Source organism: Ooceraea biroi, chromosome 8 (assembly GCF_003672135.1).
Source record: "Ooceraea biroi isolate clonal line C1 chromosome 8, Obir_v5.4, whole genome shotgun sequence".
NCBI lineage: Eukaryota > Metazoa > Arthropoda > Insecta > Hymenoptera > Formicidae > Ooceraea > Ooceraea biroi.
This window is the reverse complement of record NC_039513.1, coordinates 3,293,186-3,306,559: the sequence shown is the minus strand read 5'-3', so window position 1 is coordinate 3,306,559 and position 13,374 is coordinate 3,293,186. Positions and strand designations below refer to the sequence as shown.

At 41.2% G+C, this 13,374-nt stretch overlaps 2 protein-coding genes across 2 annotated transcripts; one reads left to right on the top strand and one right to left on the bottom strand.

The window, feature by feature from the left end:
• Positions 1-240: 240 nt before the first annotated feature.
• LOC105275761 (40S ribosomal protein SA) lies at positions 241-2,875 on the bottom strand. The gene is made up of 6 exons (XM_011332861.3): positions 2,771-2,875; positions 2,095-2,257; positions 1,764-1,975; positions 1,256-1,543; positions 763-987; positions 241-392 (listed from the first exon to the last, which is right to left on the bottom strand). The coding sequence occupies exons 2-6, from the start codon at positions 2,225-2,227 to the stop codon at positions 312-314; spliced, it is 939 nt and encodes a 312-aa protein (XP_011331163.1). The 5' UTR covers positions 2,228-2,257; positions 2,771-2,875; the 3' UTR covers positions 241-311.
• A 1,094-nt stretch (positions 2,876-3,969) lies between these two features.
• On the top strand, positions 3,970-7,974 carry LOC105275760 (integrator complex subunit 13). The gene is made up of 9 exons (XM_011332860.3): positions 3,970-4,603; positions 4,711-4,785; positions 4,853-5,139; positions 5,225-5,315; positions 5,459-5,666; positions 5,743-6,122; positions 6,297-6,458; positions 6,528-6,859; positions 7,303-7,974. Exons 1-9 carry the CDS (start codon positions 4,388-4,390, stop codon positions 7,586-7,588), a joined length of 2,037 nt encoding a protein of 678 aa, XP_011331162.1. The 5' UTR covers positions 3,970-4,387; the 3' UTR covers positions 7,589-7,974.
• The last annotated feature ends 5,400 nt before the right edge of the window (positions 7,975-13,374 follow it).

Here is a 13,374-nt window from a genome sequence, read left to right as displayed (position 1 = left end):
TATTTAATCTTTCAGTTCCCTCAAATCTAATGAAATACTAATTAGTTACTGGCGCTGTAACAGTGGCTAAGCAACGACGATGAGCTAAATGTTTTCGTTGGCACATATATGTCACCTGCCTGTTATCCTCAAAGGAACAAGTACATTTTGTACGGACGCGAATGCAGACATTCGGACGATCGAAAAGATTTCAAGCTGAACATAGGATTCGGATCAAGATAAGGGAAGAAAACATCGACATTTCTATTTCAGTCAAGTTTTATTTTATTGTACAAAGTGTACATTGTACAAAGTGCATCAACTCTTTTAGATTACCACTTTTCGCTGCTCGCACCTCCCCAGCTCTGAGTAGGAGCGGCGGTCGCCACAGGTGTCGACCATTCCTCCGGAGGCTGAACAAATAACAAAAAGAAATGAACGTTAATAATACATCGATATGATCAAACATAAGAATTATAGATTACATTAAAGATATTAAGCATTTCAGTGATGAAAAGCGCGATTGGACTTGTTCCATTCGACGTTTACGTTGTAACGCAATTTGTTTCCATTTTTTTAATTATGAAGATTAAAGGATCGCACCAATGGTGAGTCTGTTATATTGGCGTTTGCACGTGGAACTTGTTATTATATACATGCGAGAGGCGAGAGCCCTCGCATTCAAACGGTTAATAAATATAAAAGATACGTTCGATTAACGACGATACAGTATCATCTTTCGTCCATGAGCTATCTAGTAGAGTAAAAGCGTTATCTTTGTACCTGAGCGGCCCAATCTCCGCTTGCTTGGAACGACGGCGTGGCGCCGGCTGCCGGAATGGCAGCTGCCGCTGGTGGTGCAACATCGTCGGCCCAGTTCTCCGTAGCCACGGTTGCCGATTCGACCTCGTTTACCCAGCCGGGCTCCGGAGCGGGAGCAGCCTCCACTGGACCCGTAAACTCCTTCACTGGTGCAATCTCCTTCGCAGCCTGTTCCTCCTTCTCCGCCTGAAGAAAATGTATTCGATATCTCACTGTCAATATCGCGATACGATATGTCGAGCAGTCGAGAAACTCATATTTTCCATCAGAAAAGATTAAGCCACAAAGACGGTACAACCAACAGATCTGTTTCTGGATCCTATCGTCTCGTTATCATCATATCACTGTAAATTCGTATCGACGTAATACTGGCCGTGTAAATAATACTGGCCATGAAAACTCAATTGAGAGAAAAATTGATGAAAGTTAAAAGTACAGAGTAATATCATCGTACCTCCTCGGGATCTCTGTAGAAGAAGAGGTCCACCACTACGTCCCACTTGGTCTCACGAGGGATGGATCCCCTCAGGCGAAGAACTTCTCTGGCGAGCAGCCACCACATCAGGCCAACGGTATGTAAACTTTTGGTGTTGCAAGGGATCGCGATGTCCACGAAGCGCAACGGTGAATCGGTGTTACAAAAGGCAATTACCGGAATGTTTACGTAACTAGCCTCGGTGATGGGCTGATGGTCGGTAGATGGATCCGTGACGATCAAAAGACGTGGCTCACGGAAGGCTGCCTGAAAGAGAGAAGTCAGAGTTACTAGGATGCGTTGGACCGGTCGTACCTCCGCACGCACTCGACAGCATCGAAATAAAATCAGAAAAGATTAAGCCAAAAAAACAACACGTGTTGCTTCTGTAAGAAAATGTTTCATCATCAAATCATCAATGATTTATTAATAACGGATGTGTTCGATGTTATTGAATGAAATCTTTACTCGCGCGTCGTTTTATCACCTGGATCTGGTTGGTGAATGCACCGGGAGTGAAGCGTCCAGCAATCGGAGTGGCACCGGTATGAGCCGCAAACTTGAGCACGGCTCTCTGGCCCGAATGACGACAACTGATGACAAAGACCTCGCTGGGATGCTCAATGGCAACGATAGCACGAGCTGCGAGCAACAGTTTCTCCCAGGTGTGACGAAGATTAATGACATTTACACCTGCGCCTACATCACAGACATTACAGACGTCATTATAAAAAGGAAGTGAAAATGAGCATAACGTTGTAATTATTACGATATGATCTCGAACGAGATAATCAACAGATTGAAAGATAGGTCATTACCGTCTACTCTCTTCTTGTACACGTACTGTTCCATTTGAAAGTTGACATTCTCAGCACCGAGGTGAGTGCCAGCAGCCAACATCTTGGTAACATCGTCCTCCTTGAGGGCTAACACATCTAAACCTCCTGACATTTTAACGTTGCGGTTGAATCACGAGTCAACCTGAAATTTCAAATCCTTCAGATATTGAAACGTGAATCATCCATCCTCGGAATTATTTTTACCGCTTTAACAATATTATCGCAATATGATAAATAAAAGACGAAATATATGAGAAAATGGGAAGGTTGCTTCGCAACCTGAGTCGTGTCAGGAACGAAATAACCTCAAAACCGTGAATAGCGCATCAATTTACCACATTACATTTACATAAATATCCATCCAAATGTTATTCAGTGGTTAAGGCTCCGCCTTTTCCGTTATCCCGCATGTTGGATAAATTAACGGTAAATATACATACGAGGCAAAGAGAAACCGTACGGAGATACAGTGGCACACGTGCGCCGAACGCGCGCGTTTCACAAATTAATCTCGAACGTCGTCCCTAGAGCGTGATTTGACCCAAATACGATTTTACTAACGCCATTATTTGTACGCGCGCATTAGTTCAAGATACGTAGATTTAATTTGGCGCATAAATTGAGAAAAATCCGATAAAGATATCGCAAGCCTTACGTGTAGGATGCCAATAGGAAACCTCCAACCGGAAAGAGAGCCGCGTCGCCAACGTCACGACGGGACTCCAGTGTTCTGTGTCGACTTTTTTGCGCATGCGCAATACGCGTTGCGTCGTGACTGTGTGCGTGCTAGAGTTTTTCTGAGTTTTTCTACCGGCTAACTTTATTGAGATCTTTTTCTTCTTCCAAATAAAAAGGAGGAAAGAAAGTGTTTTAAAGCACTTGGAACACCAAATGGATTACCAGCCTTTATGGCGCTGCGTGATGCGTGCTGCCATTGGCTGTCATTAGCACGGTCTTACATACAGGTCTGGAAACTACCTCTAATTTCAGTGGTGGGAGTATGGCCGCTTTTGAAGCACATTTAGTTCCTAGCATAACCACTACTCGTCGCTGTCATCGATGTCCGCAGATAAATATAACCTGAAAAACCGGAGATAAGAACCCACGTGTGTTCATGACTCTTATTGAAAAACGGTTATTGACTACAAAAGTTATCGAAACGTTTATTGAAATGACGAAATGGTGTGCGGTACCGAATTGCAAGACCGGCAGTAGAACCGAGCAGAAACGTTCTTTATTTCGAGTGCCGAAAGACATTGTTACTTGGAAAAAGTGGGAAAAAGCTATTACCCGCAAAAATAAAATAAAAAGATAAAGGACAGATTTAAACATAAAATCCTGATGGAAAAAATATAATAAAATTTTGCTAAAATGTATTTGAAAATCTCTATCAATTGATCCCGGTTCATTATCATTTCATCATAAATTTTCAAACTTTTGGAATATTAGATATAAAATTTATAATAAAATATAAAAATTTATGATGAAATGTAATGAATCGAAGTCAATTGACAGAGAGTTTCAAATATATTTCAACAAATTTTATTACATTTTTTTCCATCACGGAAGGATTCGTTTTTATTCACACTTAATTTTGAGAATAAAAACTCAATTTTATTTCATATACATATTTCACTAATTCATTTATAGTCTTAAATTATTTAAAGCGTTATTAATTTATCATATTGTTTTGTGAAGACTGCGAGTGGAATAAAGACAGATATTCCCCCGGCCTCTGACGTCCTCGTCAGCCAGCGAACATCGATCGCAACGCCTCTAGTGGCTACTAAAGAAATAAAAAGTGACGCACAAAATGATCCATCTCCACCTCTGAAGTTTCCAGACCTGTATATAAGACCGTGGTCATTAGCCACTCGTCAGGTTTCGTCACTCATACAACGGGGCACAGACTTCTATAGAAGTTGTGTTCGATGCTGTTTGCGGAAGCTACGGAACAAATGGTCGCTCGTATGTGTATATTTATATTTATATTTGTATATTTGCATACTCGGCCAATGACCTTTCTTTGTGTCGATATTGTAAAACGGCAACTGTAATTGTAACACGAGTAATATAGGAGAAATTCTGTTGAGGCAGTCGCCTCGGGGTTTGCGAGATTGCCATCCAATCGGCGCTACCTAACCTCCAAGCGTTCGTACATGGAACGTGAGGCGAGGATAGGCCGTGCTGTTCGCGCTTCGTAAGAATACAACTCGTTTTGTCGAAATGACGGAAATAAAACATGCAGATACGATACTGACGTAACGAGAAAATGTATCCTGCGAACCACAAGACCATATTCGTGCTGGATCACACGCCGTATTTTGGCATTTCTACCGAGTGCCCATTGGAATTTGATTTTCTAAAGAGCAGGGGACAGAATCTGATTCCGCTGGCACCGGTCTGCAAGTCCTTGTGGACTACCAGCGTTGAGGCATCGTTGGAGTACTGTCGCATCGTATGGGATCTTTTCCCGACGGGTAAATTGGTACGTAGGAATTTGTCAAAACGAATACAAATTGTCGTGATGATGATACGATGGATGCTAGCTTTATTGTGTATTTCTGCCATTACGATTACCGCGCGTGATTGCAGATTAGATTTGTCGTGACCGACCGTGCAGCTTACGTGTTAAACTCATGGAGTCCGTTGCAGCAGAATTTGAATCATGCAAGTACCTCTCTTTCCACTTGTTTTTTAACAAAAAAAAGGTATCGATATTTACATTGGTTTACAGATTATGAATGGTACTGCTATCTTGGGAGTTCCGGCAAGCAAACCAGAGCCTGGGGAAGATTATTCGGTGATACACGGCTTACGTGTGGCGATTGAAACTCTAAACGAGTGTTCGGATGTACAGCACGAGAAGAGAACCTCACTGAACGAGAACACTAGTAAGCTGGTAAACAGAGGCAGAGTAATATGTATTACGAGTGCACGTGATAACGGTAACATGAAGAGCTTGGAGAATATATTCCTCAGTGAACTGGTACAAGAAAACAAGAACGCATTAGCCTCTGATCAGTCAGTACTACAGTGGACTAGTGGTCCTAATTAAATTCGTCAGTCAAACTCGTGCACGAAACTTGACCGTTGTTTTCATTTGCAGCTTGATCCCAATTGATTATTGTCATCTCGTTATACTAAACATATATCCCAACAACATCGAATCTCAAGTCACTAGTCAAGGACCTCGAGAGGTATGCTTCTTATAATTAACTTTGTTTCCTTCATTTCTTGTTTTATCACTTTATCACGCATATATCATAGTACGGCACATTGACATCTAGAATCTAGAGCGACGAGTTTCCGTTTGTAGCATTGGTAGCATTTATGTGTGTAGGTGTCACCGTTGCTAACAGTGGAGGTACATTCGATTAAGGCTTCGGCGCTTCATTCTAAGCTGTCGCATCTGATTTTGTCTCATTACGATCTCGCCAGCACTACGGTGACAGGTATACCAATGAAGGAAGAGCAAAATGCGAGCTCGTCCGCTAATTACGACGTGGAGATATTCCATTCGTCCGCTGCTCACACTGCCATCCTGAAAGGTTCCAATTGTCAATTAGAATCTTCTTCTTGTCGACTTAATAATTTCCGACGGTAATTTCCATGACTCGTTTGCAGGAAATCCACAAGACTCGGCGTTGATCAAGACCTTTAGGCGTTTCGAGGAAGGATCCGAGTATGAAACGGTTACACTGAAATGGTGTACTCCACGTGGCTGCAGCGCATCGGAGATGCAAAACTGCACGGCGATGCACCGGATAACGCCAGTGGACGTTAACAGTAGACCGTCCTCGTGTTTGATCAATTTTCTATTAAACGGCAGGTCGGTGATGCTCGAGATGGCCAGGAAGACCGGTGGAAAGACCATCTCTCACTTATTGGCGGCACACGGCGGTGAAATTTTCATCCATACCTTGTCCACTGCTCGGAGCGTGCTCGAGGATCCACCCTCCATCAGTGAAGGCTGCGGCGGACGCGTCACGGATTACAGAATAACCGTAGAGTGTGCTTTTTTTGTTAACACATTTCTTTATATATATATATATATAGAGAGAGAGAGAGAGAGAGAGAGAGATTGAAACATCTATTAATTATCTCGTTTTCATTACGTATTTCATTTGATCGTGTAAGCGAAATGTGTTTTGCAACAATCTGCAACGTATTCCTTATAGGATTTTGGCAGTCTGATGCGAAGTAACATCCTGGTACCACTAAAACGTATTTCCAATTCCAATACGGACGGCCTGGTGGAAAAGATGAGATCAAGACTGGAACGCCACACCAAGTATTGGCCCATGATTATCTCGAGTACTCTGATGTTCAACTTGAAGCAGGTTTGCAGCCTTACGAATCCTTAGGAATTCTTACGAATGCTTAACGATCTTTATGATGTTCGCGTACAGGTAATAGATCCACTTCCAGAGCTGATGGTGAAGGAGGAACTCACGACGGAAGAGGTGTTGCAGTGTAAGCAAGTGATCTTTGGTTTATTGGGGCTGGAGGCGAAGCACGAAGTGCTACCGTTACCGAGCATCGGTGGCGGTCGTGGCGGAAAAGGCGGGGTACGCAGAGAGGAACACTATCGTCTGTTATGGGACGAGATTGAAACGTTTCTCAAGCACCATGCCAACAACTCGGCCGCGCACACCGAAGTACTCAACTGTCTGCTGGAGATCAGGAACAAGGATGACAAGGACAAGGTTGAGCTGGATCAGGCTCTAAGAGAATTGGACAGGTAAAAGATTATTAAATAATTAAAGGATTCTTGTCGAAAGTGAAAGGCGACGTTCGTTTCATCGTTTACCTGCGATATAAATCAAATTACGCCAAGAGATTTTCTTATTGAAAAGAGATATCCTATTTTCATCTTATTACATCCAACAAAGATTTTGCTTTTGGACGATGGAGTGAGTAAGAATTATGTGATGAACGACAATTTCTGTGGAATATGAAATGACAAAACGATACAGGATAGAGTCGCGTTTCAAACGATCGCAATTTGCGAAAATTTTCATGCCTAGGAATTTAAACCAATCCAGTATATCTGTGCAGTGAGAAAGAGAGGGAAGGATTTCTCATGTAAAGATCTAAAGAAATTGAAATTGAACAATTTTCTGATCCTAGTGCGCGATCTTAGTAATGTAAGTTTGAAGATTTTAAGTTGTGTCTCTTGTGCAGCTTCGGCAAGGAAGACGGAACTGCTCGTGTCAGCGTGATCAGAGCGACGACGGATTCGCCGATGTCGCCACCGGCGAGCGTGTCGATGCCGCTCAACAAGCAATTGCACAAGGGTAGCGCCGCCGGAACGAAGAATCTCCTGGACATTTGGTTACAGCGCAGTGCCCCGAAGGATAAAAAGCCAGACTTTCATGGCAGAATCAACAGCGATGGTCCTAAAGCCAAACTATATCCCAATCTAAAGGACGCGGGAAGAGAACCCAGGGAAACCATCCTGGAAGGATAATATGCGCAAATAGAGGATTTGACAAGAAATGTGACGCGCCTTGTGATTGTAGATATAAACGGCATCATCACATATTATTTTATTGTAATATACTTGTTGGATAACATTTCGTTTGTCGCTGTACAGGGCATGTTTCGCATCGCGTATCGTCTGACACGTTAGAAAATTATACACGTTACGCGCGTACATGTGCATTAAACTTTCACGAGCACACTTTTGTTTTCGTCAGTTGATTGCAAAAAGAATTCCAAGGTATTTTTCACATAAATCAAGAAGAAACAAACAACTCTTAAAACAACTTTTGTATGAATCATTATACTCAGTACTGATTACCGATAGGAATATCTCGTAATACAATTGTACACGATATGCAGCAGAAATTCTAACGAAGGATACAAATAGTCTGCTACTTTGTATTAGGGGTGTGATTTAGTTTTGAGGGTTTTGCAACAGATGGCTGTAGTGTCAGTTTGTTCCAATAGCTGTTTCCGATAACTGTTGTTTCTTACAGTGTTGACATTATCCACGACATTTAGTAGCATTATAGCAATAGATGCAATAACAGTCGTGTTTATATCATCGTAAAAATGCAACTTCCGAAACAGCATTTTCGACATGCGTTGCTTTTGTTTTTTAATCAAAAGAAAACTGCGGCTGACGGTTATAAAATTCTTGTGGAAACTTGTGGTGATTCTGCCCCATCAATTAAGACGTGTGAATACTGGTTTAGACGCTTTAAAAGTGGTGATACTGATGTTAAGGACAAAGAACGCTCGGGACAACCAAAAAAGCTTGAAAATGCAGATTTGCAAGCATTATTGGACGAAAATCCAACAGAATCCACTTCAGAACTTGCCAGAGCATTAAATGTTGATCGTACAACAGTTACGAAACATTTACATGAAATGGGAAAAATTCAGAAAGAAGGGAAATGGGTTCGACATGAATTATCGGAAAGTGCCATTTGAACATTTGCATTTCGTTGATCGCCAGGCAAAAAAAGAAGTCTTTTGTCTTGGATCGTTACTGGGGATGAAAAGTGGATCTATTTTGATAATCCGAAACGCAGAAAATCATGGGTGGATCCAGGCGAACCATCAACATCCACTCCGAGACGCAATATTCACGGTTGAAAAGTAACGCTCTGTATTTGGTGGGATAGTGTACTATGAGCTGTTAAATCCGCACGAGACTGTCACGGCTGATCGTTATCGACACCAATTGTACAAGTTGAAGGAAGCATTGGACGAAAAACGACCAGCAATTGCGAGTAAACGACGGAAAGTGATTCTTCTTCGTGACAACGCTCGACCTGACGTTGCGTTATCAGTGAAAGAAACACTATTAGAGCTCGAATGGCAAGTCTTCTCCGGACATTGCTCCATGCGATTATTATTTGTTCCGGTGGATGCAACACGCTTTAGAGGATACACACTTTGATAATTTGGAAGAAGTGCGAAAATTCGTCGACGAATGGATCAACTGAAAGGAAGAGTGATTTTATCGTGGTGGAATCGATCTCTTGCCAGAAAGATGGGAAAAAGTTATAGAAAAGGAAGGAAAATATTTTGATTAAGGTATTCATTCATTATCATATTTAAATACATGCGTTTTTGAGCAAAAAAAAACCCTCAAAACTAAATCACACCCCTAATAGAATCACATCTCCTTTTAAAAGCCATTTGCTGTCATTTTGAAAGATCGAAAGAACATGTTTTAGGGGAAAATTATTTAATAAAAATAACGCAGGTGTGCCGCAAAATGAAAAAAAAGAAGATTAAGGGATAAAAATGTCATCTTTTGAGATGACACCTATATCTCGGCCTTTGAATGTTGAGATTTAATAAAAGGGATTCAGATGTAACCGAAATGAGAAGAGAGACGGAACGTACTTTGGAGTGTACTCGACAGTCGAGCAGTCCGAACGAGGAACAAAAGAGAAAAAGAAATTCAAGGATACGATTACGAGAATACGGGAGTGATAAACGAGCAAACACGGTTCAATGATACATCTGCGTGTAAGAGTGAATACGGGCGATACAACACCATCTCCCCCTTTTCTATCCTGCCGTCTCTCCTCTCACCCCTGTTGCTGTTTTAAGGCCGACGCGTCTGCCGCGTGTCTGAACCGTCCGAGTGATACGTCGACCTCTGTCAAGCGTCTGTATAGTGTAGTTTGCTCCGGCGTTCGCACTCGGTCGTGCTAATCGATGAATCGTGGAAGGTTGCCAGGAATGCGAGGAGCTCAATCGCGTGTATCGCGCGCTCGCGACTAGACGTGCAAGAGAGATGAGATCCACGATATATATCCAGGGATTTGAAAGTTTACGGATGGTACGCTAAATGTCCAAGACAAGTTAAAATCGAGCGACTTGGAGTATCTTAAATTGAGCAATTGAGAATCTAAGGATTTTGCGTGCTACAAATGAAAAATTCCTCAATTCTCGATAATTTGGAATAAAGAAATGAAAGGCCCCTCCTTCAGAATTGGGGAATTTTCCAAAATCCAGAAATCTTTGATCTTTGATATTAAGGATCTTTCAGCGGAATTGACCAAAGTTGTAAAGATTCTCGAAGAGGATCTCTCAGATACTCCTTAAAAATGTGTGTGAAAATTTATCTACATGACAAATTGTATGATAGAGCGACGCTCTAAAAAGAAACGATAAGAAGAAACAGCTGAAAGAACAATTACGTTCGCCGATCAGGTTGAGTTATTTTAAGCATAGTCATTACTTGTGCTGCACCTTGTATAATGCAAGCCGCGCTAAAAGAGAGGGCCGAAGAGGTGGTCAGAGGGAGAGGGCGAACGAGATTCACAGAGGAAGAGGAGGAGGAAGAGGGGAAGGAGGGAAGCAGTGAGTACAAGTGCATGACGTAACGGTTCATTCATCCCGAGACAGGCGATAGAGGATATCCCGGTCAATGGTATACTTATGCATGTAACGCGCGCATACATGTGTACATATGTACATGAAGGTGTCAGTCTTGCTGCAACATATCTGTCGCGCTGCTCATTTTATTTATCTTTGTTTTTCCTCCAAACATACACTGATACACGTCGTATATACGTGTGTGCGTAGAGGTTTCACCTCTACGCACATGATTCAAAGGTTTGAAGTTCCGGGAAAGTTCGACTTTTACGATAATCAAATTTCGATGAAAAATGATCCTCTACCTTCCTCCAATTTTTCAATATTCAATATTCGAACCGATGTTAAACTTTTTTCAAACTTTTAATTTCCCGGCTTTAATTAAACTTTCAAATGGAGGAGTAAGTATGTGCATTATTCAAAGCTCTCATGTTCCTTGCAAAATTACGTAAATACATCAAGTTTAGAGTAGGGCTCGCTATTATACGTTTAAACGGAAACACGTTTACACGTATAATTAGCATATCCATTCATTAGAAACGTTTTCCCGAATATACGTGTTTTAAGGTATTATACGTATAAACGGAAAATGTTACACGTATATTAAACGTTTATCTGTTTTTAATCGCGCCTTACGTATAAACATTTTTCTACAAGTAAACATTTTTCTCCACCTCTTATTTTTAATTTCATTGGCGCGTCATTGGCTTGTCATTGACGTTACACCAAGTCGACGACGACGACGTTACACCACGAGGATAACACAAGCTGAAATTGATTGCATAGTCGATTACCGCATAATTTCAAGTTATTGACCTTCGAAGACTACTTCACATCTTCGAAGCTTCGATCCTTAATTCGTATAATAAACGTATAATAATCGTATAATAAACGTTTAAACGTTTAAACGTTTTTCTGGAAATAAGTGTAAACGGATAAACGTTTAACGTTTACACGTATATTCGATAAACAAAATAAAATCAGAGCCCTAGTTTGAACGTATAAGATAGAATGGTACATGGCGTATATCTCTCCATTGAAACATCGTTGCATGCCAACTCTTTACTTTCTCTCAGGTGATTTTTAGATCGTCACATTGTTTCGACATTTTGTTCGAAAACTTTGTCTTACGCTGATGAAAAGAAGAAAAGAAATTCAAATTCAGAAAGGCAAATGGGAAAATTCGTGTCGCAATATTAAAATTGCGATAAAATCGAGAATTCTAGTTTCAGCTTCCTTCCTATTCTTTCCGTTTCCTCATCTTTTCATCTTCCTGCAAGTTTGTCTCAACTACACGGCTACGAACCGACGTGATTGGCATTACGTAACGAGATGAATATTGCAGAGAGAATTGCATGAAACATACACAGACAATCAATATAAATGAGACGCGATAACATCGATAACACACGCGCCCCTGGTAATTATTTAGCGTCGTCAATTCCAATGTATCCTATGTTACGTGAATATGAAATGCCGACAGCAAAATGCCGAATACGTAAATAGAATATGTATTAATTATTACTGATAACGCGCGATGCACAGCAGCGACTGGGTTTCTGTCACCGCGCTACGAGACTACGAGAGTTCAGCGTTTATATAATTGAAAGCCGCGCGTGTGTGCTGTGTGTGTGTGTGTGTGTGTGTGTGTATAGCTGGTACATATCGATCTCGCGGCCCCGAGAGGGTCACTGAACGAAATGAAACGAGGGGAAACGACGAAACGGATATAGCTTCGAAGCGGCGAACATAGCGGTGATCTTTTCGCGCCAATAAATAATTTTAAATCGAATTTTTAATATGAAAACCCTACGAGACGTGTGTAAAGTGTGAAGCCGGCGTCTGTTAATGTTAGTATCATACCGCACATCATATCGCACAACTCGATATCAAGATAATCGGGTCTTTTCGGCTACGAAATAGAATTCCGCATAGACGGAATCCTACTGTACATTTTAATTCATCGACGTGTATTTTTCCGTGATGATGTGGCTTTGTATCTTTGACAAATTCAATTTTCCTACACAGGATGCAATACTGAAAAGAGAAGGGATTCATTGTCAATTTTCAGTTGATTCAGTTGACAACGGCGACATCGCGACATTAAATGCTGCTCTTTAAGCAAAGAACCTTAAGACTGTAATTACAGAGTTTCTTTTTTTTTAGCGCGGTACTTTTGATCGATATGATTAGTCGATACATCTTTCGCACGAGAAATTTGGATTAGTTACTGGGATATGTAAGATTCTTTTAACGCAAAGCTTTTCTTCAAAGTTTCTCGAGTAATCTGGAAATTTAGCTCGCGCGAGATCTTTATACGGTTCGCTCTTCCGATGTAAACTCGGACAAGATTAAAAGTTTACGCTTGAATGTTTACAGGATATTCCACGGAGTCCCACTGAGAGCACACCGAACCCGTTTTCTCTTCTCGTGGGGTTGTCGCCCCTCAAGGCTCACGGGTAACCGGCTCTTTCTCGTCCCTTTTGAACGATCTCTCGAGTCTCGACAGGAGATGCACGAAGCACTGTGGCGAGGCAGGGACGTACGTTAGATGAAAACGCGTAAGACTCTTTGAGCTGCATCAGAAATTGTGGATTTTCATCAGTGTAGGATTCATAGTGATAATAGGAGAAAAGGGAAATTTCTTCGGGACATGCGATAAAACGTACAATAATAATTTAAAAATTCACTTTTTACATTGAAAAAGTGTTTCTACATTTACGGTATACGATCAATCTCTCGGGTAATATCTCTCGTAAAAAATAAATATATATAAATGTTTTCAATTAGAATTCTTTTTCTCAGTGCTCGACTCGAAATATTTTGGTAATTTATTCATTTAGAAAACACACACTTAAACTCTTCTTTTTTACTTAAAATCAAGAGCTGCGCGCATGCGCATATAATAAATAA